The sequence below is a fragment of the Meles meles genome, chromosome 2 (genome assembly GCF_922984935.1).
Source record: "Meles meles chromosome 2, mMelMel3.1 paternal haplotype, whole genome shotgun sequence".
NCBI classification, from domain to species: Eukaryota; Metazoa; Chordata; class Mammalia; order Carnivora; family Mustelidae; genus Meles; species Meles meles.
Window position 1 is genome coordinate 208,880,968 of NC_060067.1, and position 15,571 is coordinate 208,896,538.

Here is a 15,571-nt window from a genome sequence, read left to right on the forward strand (position 1 = left end):
GAGCACAGCGCGCTGTCTTCCCAAAGGCAGGTCTGGAAAATCACCGCTTTATTCTGAAAGCGTGTCCTGTCTCCTGTTTGCTCCCCCCGACTGCGCGGACGCGAAGGGCTGAGAACGTCCCCAAAAAGCAGCTAGAGCTGCTGGTCTTTGTCTGCCTTCAAAGCAACTGAGATGCTCAGATCCAAATACCACAGGCTCAGTGAGAGCGGCCGCGACAGGCAGAAAACCGTGGGGTAAAACACGTGAGGGAGGCGCGCCTGTGCGGTTCTGTCGGTGACGCGTCTGCGGTGGGCTCAGGTCATGATCCCGGGGTCCTGGGATTGAGCCCCGGGTTGGGCTCCCTGCTCAGTGGGGACCCTGCTTCCCCCTCTCCCTACTGCTCCCCCTGCTTGTGCTCTCTCTGTGACAATAAAAATTAAAAAGAAAAGAGCACGAGGAAGCAAAGAGAAACTTTGCTACAGAGCAAGTTGTCCATCCCGGCTCTGAAGGGACGGAGGGAGCGGATTCTCGGACTCAGCTTGCTCTCACCAGAGAGTGGGCGTTTCAGGCTCGCAGCCTCTGGTAAGAGCCTGACGTGACAAACAGTGAAATCGTCCCGGGAGAGAGGGGGGCGCAGGCGGCGGTGGGAAGGCTCCCGTCTGGCAGGAAGCGCAGCCCCCTGGGGCCTGGGGCGAGCAGCGGCTGGGCCGTGTCTCCGTATTTTACTTTCACTTAGCGACAACGGCACACGGGGCCTGGGTGTCACGGTGTGCTCGGGGTCACACCGTGTGTAAACGACATACGCACAGGCCTGTCTGTCTGACTCACGGCTCAACAGACCGCAGGGCTGCGGACAGAGGAGCGGACACAGAATCACCAAGGCCCCTCGTGGCAGCAGGAACCACGGGACGTCCTGTCCGTGCAGGCAGGGTCTCCGGGGAGCGCTCAGGGCCACCCTGTGCAGTGGGGCAGGGAAGCAGGACGTCCCACCTGTGGGGCTAGGCCTCCCACTCAGTGGCCGCAGACCCGCGGGGCTGATCCACACGTGGGGTCAGTGTTGGTGGATGTCAGCCCATGGTTACAATGAAAGTCAGGGCCTGTTTTTCCTATAATCCCTTAATTATAATGCATATATCGTAAAAACAACTCCTGCTGGGGGCAGGGGGACCTGGTCGGCTCAGTGGGTGAAGTGCTCCTCCTGATTTCGGCTCAGGTCCCGGGATCGAGCCCTGCATTGGGCTCCTCCCTTCCTCTCTCCCTCTGTCCCTCCCTGGCTCCCTCAATCAATCAATCAATCAAATCTTTTAAAAACAATCACTCGTGCTGGGGTTCATTTTTCCCGTTTGAGAACATCCTTCCAGGCTGTCTGGAGGGCTCCGTCGGTTCAACACCCAACTGTGGATTTCAGCTCAGGTTGTAAATTCGGGGTCCTGGGATCGAGCCTCGCATCGGGCGCCCTGCTCTGGTCTCCCCCTCCCTCTGCTCGCTCACATCGTCTCTCTCAAATAAATAAATAAATACTAAAAAACAGAAACAGAAACGTTCCGCTGGGTGAGCGGGACTCTACTGCCGGGGTCTTTCTCATGCTGCTGCCCTCTTGGGCACAGACTCCGCCATCCGGAGCGACGTGGCATCAGGATGCACCCATGGCCCCTGCCTGCACGCGCCCCCGAGCTGCCGTCGCCCCGTCTTACCCAGGGCGAGCTTGGCCATCTGCAGGCTGTTGAGCCAAGATTCTTTGATGGCGGGCGTGAAGGTGTTGAACACTGCCGTGAAGAACGTGGGCCGGCCCGACCTGCCGGGGGAGCGGAAAAGCACTCGGTGCACAGAACGCGGGTCCTGCGACCAGCCCTGCCCACTCCGCACCCGACGACGATGCCCTGGAGCCACTGTCCGAGCCCCGCCCGGGACGGCCACCCCGCCGAGTGACCACTGACTTGTCCTGCTTCCCTGGGAGCTGCAGCTGGATACGGCAGCAGTCAGCGGCTCGGATCTCCTCCTCCTTCTTCAGGATGAGCCTCTGCAGCCCCGACGTCCAGTCGTGCGCCACGGACTGGTTCAGGTTCTGCAAAGGGACAGGCGCGCAGTGAAGGTCTCACCAAGGCAGGCCTCCAGGGAGACCGACCTCCCACAGCGCCCTCCTAACACGACCCCCCCCACCCCGGGCTCAGGAGTCTCCAAGACGGGACGGCGGCTCGAGTCCGCTTGCAAGCGCGGTGACCCGAGGACGGCTTCACCCCTACCCCCTGCCGCCGCACTGGTTCTCAAGATCAGCCTGATTCTCGCTCCGTGGGGAGGCCGGAGGCCCGGCCTCGCCGTGATGGCGACCCAGATGTGGACACGGAATTCCACGCCGCGGGGCCCGCCGGTTACCTGGTAGTTCCCTCGGAGGCTCCCGACGAGCTGCGAGATCTGCCCGACCACGTTCAGGTCGTGCAGTAGATTCTGCAAGTCTTGATAGAGCTGTCCTGGCCCCACGCACACCTGGCCTGCGGACGAAGCAGCGCACGGCGCCACGTGAAGCCACGCTCGCGGCCGGAGGGTAAGACGCCCCGGGACCGAGAATGCCTCACAAGGGGCTCTCGCCAAGCATTCTGCGGTTTTTCCTTTTCTAACTTCTCATTTTGGAAGGACTTCAGACTCAGAAACGCTTCTGAGAGTCCCTGTGTGCGCCCTTCACGCCGCGTCCCATGACGTTAGAATCTCACAGAACCACGGCATCGTCGTCAAACCCGCCAAGTCACGTGGACAGGACGCCATTCGCCAGCCCGCAAGCCACGTCCCCGCATCGCCAACTCCCCCCGAGCTCGTCCTCTGCTCCTGGACCCGACCCACAGCGCCCACGCACCGGCCTCCGCTCCAGGCCCGGCCAGCTCCTGGGGCACCTGTCTTCCAGGACCTGAACGTCCGGACCATGGCTGGTGCGCTATGTCACAGAGCTGCTCACGCTTCGGGTTTGGCTGACGTCTTGTCACTTGTATTTTTAACACTGCTGAAATGGCATTTAACCTAAGCCAAATTTCCGATTACTGGGTCCTCCAACACCAACATGGGCTCCCCAGCGCCCTTTCTCCAAGGGACTACAGGACCCAGAGGAGAACAGCGACAGGCAGGGGAAGAGCCCCGTCCCCGCCTTGGGGCCACCTCTGTGTTGGGGGGAAATAGTTCCTCACCCCCCAGGACTACGCCCCGTCCCCCTTTCTCCTGGCGAGGACACGGGCCCCAGTGACACGCAGGCAGGACCCAACGCCAAGTCCCACGCGGAGCCCACCCTTTACAGGACACACGGTCACAGCCGCTTCCTCTTCAGTGTCCACGGAAACAGACGGCCTTGGGCCCCCGCCAGCGACCCGCAGGCCCAGGGAGCCAAGCGCATCCATCCACGTTGGACAAGGAGCGTCTCCTGGGTCTGTTTCCGCAAGGCTAGCGTGACGGAAGCGGACGCCGCCCTCAGAACTCAGCACCAGGCCAGGCTGGGTGGGTCCCAGCGGTTCCCAGGCAAGAAGCAAGTACACATGCTATGAGCGGACGCTCGTCTAAGGGACAAACCACCGTTGAGAGAAAATAACACTTAAAGCTGAAGCCCGTGATGGCTGGGATGGTTCTCGGGGCCGGCCCGGAGGAAACCAAGACCCCCTGCTGGTTTCGGGCGCCCCGTTGTGTATCAGAACTCTCGATGGGGGTGCACAAGGTGCCCTGCACGCTGCTCGTGCACACAGCCCAGCCGAGTGCACAGCTTCGTCCGTCCTCCCGTGCAGACTGTGTGCGGACGCGCGTCTGCCTGCAAAACGGAGCCGTGCTTCCAACGCGAGCTTCCCACACGCGGACGTCCGACCACTCGCTCCTCGCCAGGGAAGCGAACAGTCCTCACTGCAGAAACGCCGTCTGAGCCGTTTTTACCCGGATCTTTATGCCTCCCCCGGGGCCTGATTTTTTCAGGACTAATCTCGACAAATCCTATGACCGATCGCCTATCAAGTGCTCTGGTGACGTTTCAGAAGAAAGGGAGCAAGCTGGCCGTGACCATCTGCTCATCACACCGCTCTTCCTTACCAGCACGTCCGCGTAACCTGAAGCGTCGGCGGTGGCCACACACGTGTGCTGTCCTTATAAACCGCAGACCCCGCGAGCTCACCGGCGGCGAGGTTACTCCCGCTCCGTGGGCTGCGTCAACCTGCCCACATCTAGCCTTTGGTTGAGTTGTTAAAACTGTCACATAGGAAAGCCGCCAACCCTCTCACCACGAGCCCATGGCCCTTGAATTTTAACAGGGGTGGGTGTGGCCCACAGAACAGTGCCTTCTCCCCAAGGACCTTGGCCTGCCTGCCCTGTCCAGCAACCACTGGTCTCTCCTCCAACATCTCCATTTTGTCTTCTCAAGAACGTCGCGTCCGAGTGCACACGATATCCCACTTCTGCTTTTCACGGGCGTGAACAGGCGATTTCTGTGCACACAGAGGTTGGAGTTGCCTTGAGCTGGGGAGCCCAGCATCGAACCTGACTCAGGGCCTCGCAGGTTCGGTCCTGAGCCCGCCGCACCATCACGGGAGCACAAGGAGAGCCAGCACAGAGATGCGGCCCAGCTCTGCAGTGTGACACGAGCAGGGAGGCGAGACTCTGACCTCGGAGTCTGCCCTGCAGACAGATGTTCCTCCCACGGAACTCGTGCAAAACAGGTGTGAAAGTACGTGTCTCAGGAGACAGAGACCACAGAACGCTAGCTCGGACGCGTCTCAGGGGCCAGGCTGTATTTTCCTTGTCGGATCTCGCCACTGGGACTCTTGGGTTCCTCAGGGAGAACCCAAGGAGAACCTTGTGGGCACCTGGGCACAGATGTGCCTTCCTGGCCACCTCGGGGCCACCCTAGGGCTAGAGGGGGTCGGCGTGCAAGGCACCTGCAGCTTGCATGTTACCGAGCTGCCTGTCGTTCCCCACGACGTACATGACGTAACGCGGGCCTGCTTGTTTCCTCAGCTGCCCCTTCCAAAGCGCTAGGCACCGGCTTCCTTCCCGTGTGTGAGCCATGACTGCTGTCTTCCAACAAGCAGACCCCGCGTGCCTCTCCTCCAGAGTCCGGGTTTTTCCTGTGTCAGGAAGTAGCATGCTCCCTGTGCTTCACCCAAGGGTGAGGAGAGCGGTGTTTTAAATCAGGAGAGCTTCCGGAGCTCCCCAAACCTCCCCACCGGTGGCCGCCACCTTGGAGCCTTGGGGAGGAGCCCCACGTGCCCCAGGAGCCAGTCGGCCGTGGCAGGTGGACAGCCTTCACCCACAGAAGCTGCCCGTCCAGGGAGGCAGCCGTGTTAGTCCTCACCAGCTGACCCCAGCTTTGGGGAGGAGTGGGCAAACGGTCAGCACGTGGACAGGCTGAAGCCACAGGATCTCTCCACGAACTGTGCGTGCACGCTGGTGGTGCCATGTGACAGAGGGACACGCCGATCTGGAAGTCCTCTGTGGCTGACACAGACGCACCGCCCAGACGCCAACAACTTGCAGCAGCCTCCCCACCCCACACCTCCCAGAGAGGAGACCCGCGGTCACCCCACGGTCACCTGTAGTCACCGGTGCTGCCCTCCAGGCCAGGGAGTCCAAGCAGGCGCGGTGAGGTGGGAGACGGGGCAGGAAGGACAGCAGGGCTCGGGCGGACGGAGGCTGACCACGGTTCTCATACTCGGCTGTTAGGACTGACTCCGGTTTCAAAACCACACCTGAGGGGGAGCCTAAGCGCACCCACATGCGTGTCTGGCTGGGTCACCGAATACTCGTGTATGCCAAGGCCGTGGCTGTCTGCACGGATGAGGGAGAGCAGGAGTGACTCTGCAGCCGACATGCAGACAGCGGGCTCGTGGACGCGTCTCCATCACCAGACGCCTCAGTGCCGTCCAGCATGGCCTTCGGGAACCTCTTTGCCTCGGAAAAGCCGTCTGTGTCTTAGCGCAGGTCCGACCAAATCCCAGCTAGTGACTCGGAACTTCTGGAGAGCTCACTCCACCGCGGAAGGAAATAGCACCAATCTGGAGTCGCGCTCTACAGCGGCTGCGGCCCAGCTCCTTTCAGGTGCGGGGGACTGGCCCGCGGCTCGACGCATGCCACTTCCGGATGCCGGGTCACTCCCAGACCCCGTCACTCCCAGACCCCGTGTCACTCATGAGGCTGTGTCACTCCCGGACCCCGTCATTCCTGGACGCCATGTCACTCCCGGGCCCTGTGTCACTCCCAGGTGCCGTCTCTGGCCACGACTCTGGGCAGTGAACCGGCCCAGGATGCAGACACAGACCGTGGGAGTCTCCCTGAGGTCTTTGCACATTTCTAGGAGAGCAGATGTTGGGGAGCAGCCAGGCCATCTCCGCGATGGGGGCCGGGGCACAGGGAGCCAGAGGGTCACACCATGCGGGGAAGTCAGAGTCATCCCGGAACCCCACAAGCACGCCACAGCTTCACGTGAAGGCCACGGACCGCTGTCAGCAAAGTGACCAGGGAGACATTCCTCGTCCTCTCCAGTCCCTCCCTCGCAGCATCGGCCCCAAACAGTGCTGTGCTTTCCAAGTCACTGTGGTCTCACTCGAGGCAGCCGCATCCCTCTCCGTCCTTGCGCACACCTCTGGCTCTCTTAGGAGTTGCTGTCCCTGTCCACAGGCCACAGTGAGCACCAAGATGCTGGTGGGGGGGACTTAACCCTTCCCCCTCCAGGCCCCGCATGTGGGCCCTTTGCTCCGGAGAGCGAGAACCTGGCCCCACAGCCCAGACCCAGGGCTCCCGCGTGACAGACTTCCAAGGCCTGGTGAGTCTTTCTAACGTGCCCAAAGCAAGCGGGGCACTGTCTCCGGGGTAGCGGGGCAGAGCTGGGGCTTCTGGTCCGCTGCCCACCGGCGCCTCCGTGCACCCCGTTCTGGCTAAAACCTAACCCACTACCACATCCCCTGAGCACAGCATCTGTGACTTGTCTACAGTTCACTTTCTGACCATAGCCCAGCCCTCCTCCTGCCCCAGCCTCTCCCTCCAGGACCCTCCTCCCCCCTGCCCCTCCCCCTGCCCAGCCTCTCCTTCCAGGATGCTCCCGCTAGAATCAAGGATGCCCAGGTCTCTGCCAGCTCATCTGTAGCAATGACGTGACTCCCTGCCTTATCCCTGACCCCTGGCGCCCACACGGAGCCCCCACGTTGAAGCCAGACTGCAGAAGGAGCTCTGGACACTTTGAGAAGACTTGAGCAGAGAGTGGACACACTGGGCAGATGCTCTGGGCATGGGAGGGGACACTGGTCCAGCGGGGATGGCCGGCTGGCTTTCTACTCTCCGTACAGAGTTGCTGGCGGCAAGCAGGGGCAGCTCTGCTCCTCGGAGCTGCGGTCCCTCACCTCACGCTGCCCGGGAGAGGGCAGGTCACCCCCGAGGCAGTCACACCCTCTTCCCACGGCGGCTTGCAGGGGCACAGCGTGCAGCCGCTCCGGGAGCAGCAGGTGCAGTTCCCACAGCCCCGGAGCCAAGAGCATGCGGTCCCCCAGCACAGAGCACCCGGCCAGGCTGACACCCACCACCCTCTTCCAGCACTAACTATGGGGAAGTGCCGGGCCTGGTCCCTACAGAAAGGATCTGCTTGTGCCCACGCACACTCGGCCACGCCGCTGTCCAGGCGTCTGCAGGCCTCCTGCTCTCCTGGGGACCTGTGAGAAGAGGCAATGATGGGTCTCTGCCAGGGAAGGCTCCTGAGGGCAGGAGACCTGCTCGCGCCCCAGAGGCTGCGACGGCATGGAGCTGATCTGCACAGACCCTGCACGAGTCCGACTGCGTCAGGCAAGAGGGCAGTGTGTTTTCTGGTCAGCCTGTTACCCGGGCAGGGTTAGCACGGTGAGTGTGAGCGTGGGGATCCCTGCCGGGCACCTCAGGAAAACCCGTCTCACCGCCACGCTTTCCCTCCCCCAACCTGACCCCCAACTCACAAAGAGGCTGAAAACGGGTCAGTCACTCCAGAAAGTAACACAGAATTTGGCAAAGGAATTCGGAAGATCTGGAGATTGAAACCAGCCATGGGCTCCCAGAAGGGCCTGGAGAAGCCCATGGATGCCGGCCTGCAGGCCGGTGCAGACAGCAAAGCGCAACACCAAGAAAACGTCACAGCTCGGGGACGGACGCGGCCAGGCAGCTCCACGCTCTGCACGGGGCTCTCCTGGGGTGGGGGTGGTGTTGGGGTGCGGACGGTGCCTCCTGAGTGTGGCTCCTGCGGGCCCACGGCGGCGGCCTCCCCGGCTCCTGCAGCCCGGCTGCTAGGCTGTGACACCCACACTGTTTTCAGTGCTGAGCCACAGACCAAATTCCCCAACGCTGAGCTCAGAGCTCAGTCACCCACACGGCAGAAAAGTCACACGGCTCTTGAGGGAGGAACGACTCCTGCCTGGTGTCTCAAACTACCGAGGAATGACAAATGCAGGAGAATCAGAGGGAATAGCAGCACTGTGGGGAACCTGAAGTCCTTCTAGAAAACTCCGGGTACAGCGGAGAAGGCTCAGGTGGCCCTGACTCATGGACAGACGGAGTATCACGCACGGAGCGGCACGGCTCGCTGGCCGCAGGCCGGTGGGAAGGAGACCCATATCCTGGACTTGACGGGCACAGAGCAGCTCATGGTCTGGCCCCGACAACACGTGGACCCTCGTTGCGAGGGCGTGTGTGTCGGGTGGGTCAGTCCTTCCTGCCCGTGACCCTGCCGTTCCCTGCCCCTGACCGGAAGCCTGAAAGCGCCCCACGGAGGTCTGGCTGGAGTTCAATCTTCCAACACACAGAATTAGCACATTTCAATTTGTTAAAGAAATCTTTTTGACCGAGAAGGCACTTAAAGGGCCACGTACTCCACGCCCATCATTTCAGGAATTAGAGCTGAAACTTGGATCCCCGCCACGGACAGGAAAGCCAGAAGACAGGGGTCCGCACAGCTCGGGTGCAGCAGTAAGCCAAGAAGGAAGCAAATACTCGCTGCCATGGAGGCCAGATGCTGGCACCCCGACCCGCGGACTCGCTGCCCATGGGCCTCCCCGCTGCCCGCAGTCAAACGGGAACAGCCTGCTAAAACCCCGCACTTAAACAAGGACCGCGTCTGACACAGAGCTGAGATGAGTGACGGGTTCTGGAAACGGGAATAGGAGCATGGGCCCAACGACAGCCTGAAGCTCGGGAAGGCGCCCCTTCCCAGACTCCGGGGCCCAGAACACGGCTTCCCGGAGGCCTTCTCATCTGGAAAGCTGCGTCCAGACCATTCCCAATCAAACCCTTTCATGGCCACAGTCCGTTCATGATGGAGGACGAGCAGCACGTTAAGCCTCCCTCCCGGAAAGACCAGCACGACCGATGCATGACCAGTCCCCTTCGTCCTGTCTTTGTTTTTCCAGAAGCAGTTTACGGAGTGATCCACAATCATTGTGTTCCTGGTCTGACCCCACACTTTGTCGTCCTGCGTCCAGCCACGTGCGTCACAAAGCCATACAAGGAAGAGGATCTGCCAAGCGGCGTCCCAGGCTCTGGGGTCCACACGGCACCGCGTGCCCGGTCTGAGCCTTCGTTCTGGACAAAGCGGTGCCGCTGGCTGGAGAGCCACAGTGAGTACTGCGCCATGGCCCACGCGATCCCGGGATAGCCCTGAAGCCTCTTGGAGTTCATGCACCCATGGACGGCCCCGGACCCACAAACGGACCAGCGTCCGTCCTCTGGAATCCCAAGGGAGCGCCACAGGCTGGGAGGGTCCAGTCACAAAACCCTCAGTGCTCCCCGGGCACAAGCCCCCTCCGTGCTCCTGGCGGGCGTCAGACGAGGCTGGCGGAAGGAACCAACAAGTCAACCCTCCAGCTCCTGAAATCCTGCTCCTCCTCACAACCGGCTCCAGAGGCGGCTCAGAGAAAACCGTCCCTTCTGACCTCCCGAAGCATCCTGTGCCCGGGCTCTGTCGAGGACCATATCCGAGCGCATCGGCCGTGTCCTTGCATCCATCTTCTCGGGCATTGGAAGGCACTGCTGACACCTTACTCGTCAGGGGTCACCAGAACGCGGCGCTCAGTTTAGAACAGGCCTTCGATAAACAGGTAGGTAGAAAGACGCAGTTTCATTAAAAACTGCATTAAACGGTGATTCCAATTTTCTCTTCATTTGCCCAACAAATACTCACAGGGCACCCACCGCATGCCCATCCCCAAAGCCGGAAGGAAACAGTGACTGGCTCGGTGCTGATGAACTCTGCACACGGTCCTCAGTTACCAGGACCCCGAGTTCGTAAAGTACGGCACCGCAGTAACGGGCCGTGCTGAAAGGGGTGCCTGCCTGTACCACGGGCCACAGCACGGGCCACGACACAGGTGACGCCCACACGTGGCCTCCACCCGCAACACGGAGTGGAACACGTCTCGACGGATGGCAGGCAGGTCTGGTCTTCACCCCCGCCTCAGGACGGTGTCCACACAGACGCCCCGAACAACGGCGCTCACGAGGTTAGTGCGTGCTTCTTCGGAGGGACGGGAAAGGTCACGGCAAGTCAGAACACAACTGTGTATGGCCCCAAGCACGTTCCCAAGTCTCTTGAACTTAGGATGTCGCATCAAAATCCTCCTTAAACTGAAGAATGAAGAAAACCCGACACTCTCCCAAGGGACATATTTTCTTCTCACCGACAAGGAGAACTGCACCTGCCGTCATGGACGGAAGCTCAGGGGAATGTTTCCGGCGCCCGTGTCCGCCCTTCCACGGCCGGTCCACCGGGAGCAGCTCAGCTCTGACCTGTGCAGGTCCGTTCCTACGCAAGTTCCTCTGACAGACCCACGGCCGTGCCAGGAACACGTTGTACCATGTACTCCCTGACGTTGTGTGTCCCCTCGCTGATGTCCTGTGAGAACACAGGACGGGATCCGTGTATCATACGAAGTGTGTGCCAGCTGCTCGTGCTATCGGTGGGGCTTCTGCTCGACAGCAGCTTTTCACTGTTAAGTTTTTGGAGAGTCAAATCATGCATGAGGATTTTCAACGGACAGGGGGTTGGTGCCCCTCACCCCAGAGTTGTTTCAGGGTCGACTGTACTTTAAAACTTGAATCTCCCTCCCATATGCCTTTCCATGCTGCTAACGGATCCGAATCTCGTTCTGCGTTAGCTCCACGGAGGTTACGAATAAAAACTCAAGTAGGACAACGTAGCAATGCCAGACTGCCCAGTATCCCTTCTACTATCAACGCTGCAGGTCCGTGATTCTCCGCGGTGACTCGAGACAAAGAGGCAATCTTACCTGCGAATACCTTTTAACACTGCTACTGCTACAAACACAGGAAGGCGCGGTGTTGTTTGCAAAACCAAGACGCATGTGGGATTTGCACCCAACACTACCAAGCAATTTACATGGACTTTTTGAACTTTCGAGATACGCAAGTGGAATGTGAGTACATCCCAGCGACCGCATCAGTCGGGGAGTACCCTCTCCCCGCCCCTTCTGCTCAGTACATTCTGCCGTGGAAACTCTGTGACATGCTCCAGGACTTTGATTATTCGTGGAGCCCGTCGGCAATGCCTTTAAGGCCTCGGCAGTCAGTGATTCAGGACTGTGGGACCTGTAACACAGGGCTTGGGGACACGGTCTTCCAGGCTGATCCCCCACCCGAGGGGCCAACAGCTACCATCACACGAATGAGAACAACGGGAAACCTCCCACGGATGAGACCTGATACTTCTCAGGCCTGTTCCGTGAGTCCGAGCGGACGGACACGAGCGGCCGGAGAGCAGCTGGCTTTAAAGGCACCTTCTTCTGAACACTCAGAAACAAAGTCATCTGAGAGGCTGTCCCATATATTTACAGCACGAACGTTTAATATCAAGGCTCATGCCATGTATGAAAAGGCCAACTGCGAGTCCCCACTCACTCTGTCTTGTGTGTTCCACGCCTGGGGCAGAGGCCGGTGACAGGGTGAAACTCAGCCAGGCTTTAATTGGATTAAAAAAGAGATGGGGGCACCTGGGTGGCTCAGTGGGTTAAAGCCTCTGCCTTGGGCTCAGGTCATGATCCCAGGGTCCTGGGATCGAGCCCCGCATCGGGCTCTCTGCTCAGCAGGGAGCCTGCTTCCTCCTCTCTCTCTCTGCCTCTCTGCCTACTTGTGATCTCTCTCTGTCAAATAAATAAAATCTTTAAAAATAAAATAAAAAAGAGAGACGGAAGGAGAAAGTCACGACTACTACAACACACTCAAATCTCCAGTCCCAAGACCTTTGGTGATAAAGACGTCACACGTCACAGCTGTGGAAGCACCGCAGTGTCTGGACGCGCTTGGCTCGCCTCGGCTCATCGGGACCCGGCACCCCCTCCCTGAGGAGCTGGGGGAGAGCAGGGGCTGCACCATGCCAGGGTGCATGGCAGGGCCAAGCCCACAACCGAGGTCCCCATGCTGCGGGACGTCCATGCACACTCGGGAGATGGGAGACGGGAGGCGGCGCCCTCCCTGCTGAGTGGGAAAACGCAGAATGGAACTCAAACCTGGGGAGACAGCGCGTCCCATGGGGCGTGGCTCCCCTGACAACCAAGGGCGCACGCCGGCGAGGCAGACCCAGAGATGAGGGGCCAGCGGGCTCTCCGTCTACGTGTACCCGCCGACGTAAAACAGGGCTCCGCAGACGGTCCCGTCCAACAGCCGCACCATCCCCCGGGGGCCCCAGACGCTGCAGAGGCCGAGCAGACGGGGCCTCTGTGGGTGGCGTTGACGGGGCCCCAAGACACACGCACGTGAGTCAAGCGTCACTTACTCGGCTTGGCGTTGGCGACCACAGCCAGGCTCTCGGGCGGGTGCACGGGCGGACACCTGTTTTCTCCAGCGCCGTCGCTGCTGCCGTACTCTACGACTTCCACGAGCCCCAGGGGGACGCTCCACTTTAGTAAGTACTTCCGGCTGGGGGACGCGAGGGCGCTGCTGTCCGCGGTGCTGAAAGAGGCGGCCGCGCGGTTAGCATCCCTCCCCGCGGAAGCCAGGATACCTGCCATCCCTTGACACGCAGGCGAGAAACACGCCATTGGGTCCCGCAGGAGACATCCCGGGGAGGGCAGGAACCCTTCACTGCCTAATCCAGGAGGACAGGGGACACGGAAGGCTTATCTCCCAAAAGCTCTCAGGTTCCCACGAACGCTTAAAGGGGACAAGCCGGAGGCTCCCTGACAGGGCGCTCATCCTGTTTGAATCTAATCTTCACTCCTACTGAGGTTTGGGGGAATCGTCCTATTCCGATAATCCTCTGGGCCGCTAGAACATTTTGGCCTGACCCAGGTGGGTCCTCCCTGCACCGCCTCCCGGGAGTGTCGCTCAGGACATCTCAGTGGCCACGGAACAGCGTCCCCTCTTCCCTCACTTTGTAGAAGGCCGTCGGAACCTGGGATCCCTGCCACAGACCGGGGCGTTATTGTAAGGAGCAGCCCTGGTAGCGAACACAACTAAATCCGTGTTTAAGGGTTTGTCCACTTCTCGTTCATCTTGAAAGTATATTGTCAGCTTCAGGTTTTTAAAAATGACAAAAAATTTTTCCAAAGACCCAAACTGACCGAGGGGCACTTGCTGGAGTGTGCACCTGGGCCGGCCCCGGGACCCCGCAGGACACAGGGCGGTGGGCGGCCCTCCAGCTACATTCAGACAAAGCTTGCTTACGAACAGCAAACACGTGGGACAGGAGACACCCATGTGTGCACCGTGCTTCACTGCCCACAAAGTCCTTTCACCGTGTGACCTCATCTCCCGGTGTGTGCGGAGAGCTGACCGATTCACCTGGAGGGGGGATACTCCCTGCACAGTTAGGTCTGGAAACCAGTCTGTGCCATTAGCTTCCATGTGGCAGGAAGTGGCTCTCCGGAGGGGAACACCAGGAGCAGAAGGTGCTCCCTGCTGGGACGTACTGTGCGGACCTCTCTGGGGCCCCAGGCTCGGCCCACGCCTCTCTGACCTGCTCCTTTCCACACACAGGTGCAAGCAGTGGCCAAACCATGCCGAGTGTGGCTGCTTCTAGAGGTCCAAGTGTGGCCACGGCAAGTGCGACGATGAAGGCTGAGCCACGGATATGAATCAAGCAAATTCCTGACACGGGGCAGTCGTTAAAACTGGCACCTTTGGAGGGCAGCTGGACGGCTCAGTCGGTTAAGCAACCGCCTCTTGGTTCTGGCTCAGGTCATGATCTCAGGGAGAGCGAGCCCCGCACCAGGCTCCATGCTGGCGAGGCGTCTGGAGAGTCTCCTTCTGCCCCTCCCCCACTCATGCTATCTCCCCTCTCACTAACAAATAAAACCTTAGAAAAAAGGGCATATTTTCCAGACTTACTCTGTACCTCCCTCAGAGCCACTAAGGACGAGGAGGAACCATAACAAACACTGACAGTTACCAGGCAGCCCCGTGCCGGGCGCCAGGCTGACTGGTCTTACGGTGGTCCTCAGCAGGACCCCCCAGAGTCCCAGGGATCACCGGCTTCCCCGCCAGCACCCTACAGAGTGTGCGCGTGAGGCTCAGTGAGATGGGGTGACTTTCCGGAGCCCTGAGAAGGCGGGGCCGGAATCGGGCCGTGCCGGGTCAGCCCCTGGAGGCCCACCCACCCGGACCCCTGCTGGGGCTGCACAGGCCCGGGGGCCGGCTGCCACTGAAGGACCACAGGCACTGTGCTGGCTCCCATCCGGGCGTGGGCTCATGGAGGCCCAGCACCCAGGCCCCCTGGGAGATGGAGCCCTGACTCTCACGGGCCAGTTCCGTGCCGTCGCCCCTCAGAGCGCACGAATTCAAGCTGCCCGTGGTTTGGCGCACACGCGGGCGCCCAGCGGACCCCCGGGTGAGGCCCCCACTCACCGTGCACTGACCGTGGCGCACATCAACACATCGCTCAGCAGGAAGACGCGGCGCTCCTTGGTTTTGACGATTTCTCCTCGGTCGTTGTACACGGTTTCGATCATGTCGTCTGACCGCACGAGGTACCGATTCCCGCTGCTGAGAAGCTGAACATTCAAAGTCACACTTGACGCGCTCCCCGGAACCGAGGTCGTCAGAAGGACAGAAAGCATGAGCGGAAGTCTTGCAAAATACAGGAGCAGAGAGCGTCAGAGCTTTGCCGGTTTTCCCCTTTACGGAGAATTCCCGCACTTCCGATCACCCTGTACGCGAGCGCCGCGTGGAATTCTGACGGCGGCTTTTTACTGCGTGGTGTCCCAGTGTTTGGAGTGACCTAGTGAGGGGAGTCTGACCACCACAGCCCTTGTACACACAGTTCCTCCAGCCGAGAGACATGGACCCAGGCAAGGGGCCCCTGTTCTCACCCGTCAGTCGTACGCCTTCTCCTTAGACGACCTGCTCGAGTATCAGCCCCAACCCTTACAGACTCTGGTCCACGGCCGGCCTGTCAGCCTGTTCTTGACGTGCACACAGGGAGGACGAGGCCGTGCACACAGGTACGGGACTGCCAGCGAGGGACACATACCCCTTCCCATCAACCTTACTCTGGGCCCCGCACACGTCCGCAAGCGCTGTTACCAGAGCCAAGCAAGGTCCTAAAACACGTCCCCAGCTCTTAATGCCACATTCAGCTCACAGAAATTCCTGATCAAATTATTTAGAAAGTCAG

General features: G+C 60.4%; 1 protein-coding gene across 7 annotated transcripts in view; it reads right to left on the minus strand.

The window, feature by feature from the left end:
* ARHGEF10 (Rho guanine nucleotide exchange factor 10) overlaps window positions 1–15,571 on the minus strand; it is a 93,773-nt gene that overhangs the window by 19,192 nt on the left and 59,010 nt on the right. For all 7 annotated transcript variants that reach the window (XM_045991642.1, XM_045991635.1, XM_045991607.1 and 4 more), the window contains 5 exons: window positions 14,803–14,948; window positions 12,734–12,909; window positions 2,353–2,468; window positions 1,917–2,044; window positions 1,674–1,774 (listed from right to left, as the gene is read on the minus strand). In XM_045991642.1, the coding sequence (XP_045847598.1) occupies window positions 1,674–1,774; window positions 1,917–2,044; window positions 2,353–2,468; window positions 12,734–12,909; window positions 14,803–14,948 (667 nt within the window). The remainder of the gene's footprint in view (window positions 1–1,673; window positions 1,775–1,916; window positions 2,045–2,352; window positions 2,469–12,733; window positions 12,910–14,802; window positions 14,949–15,571) is intronic.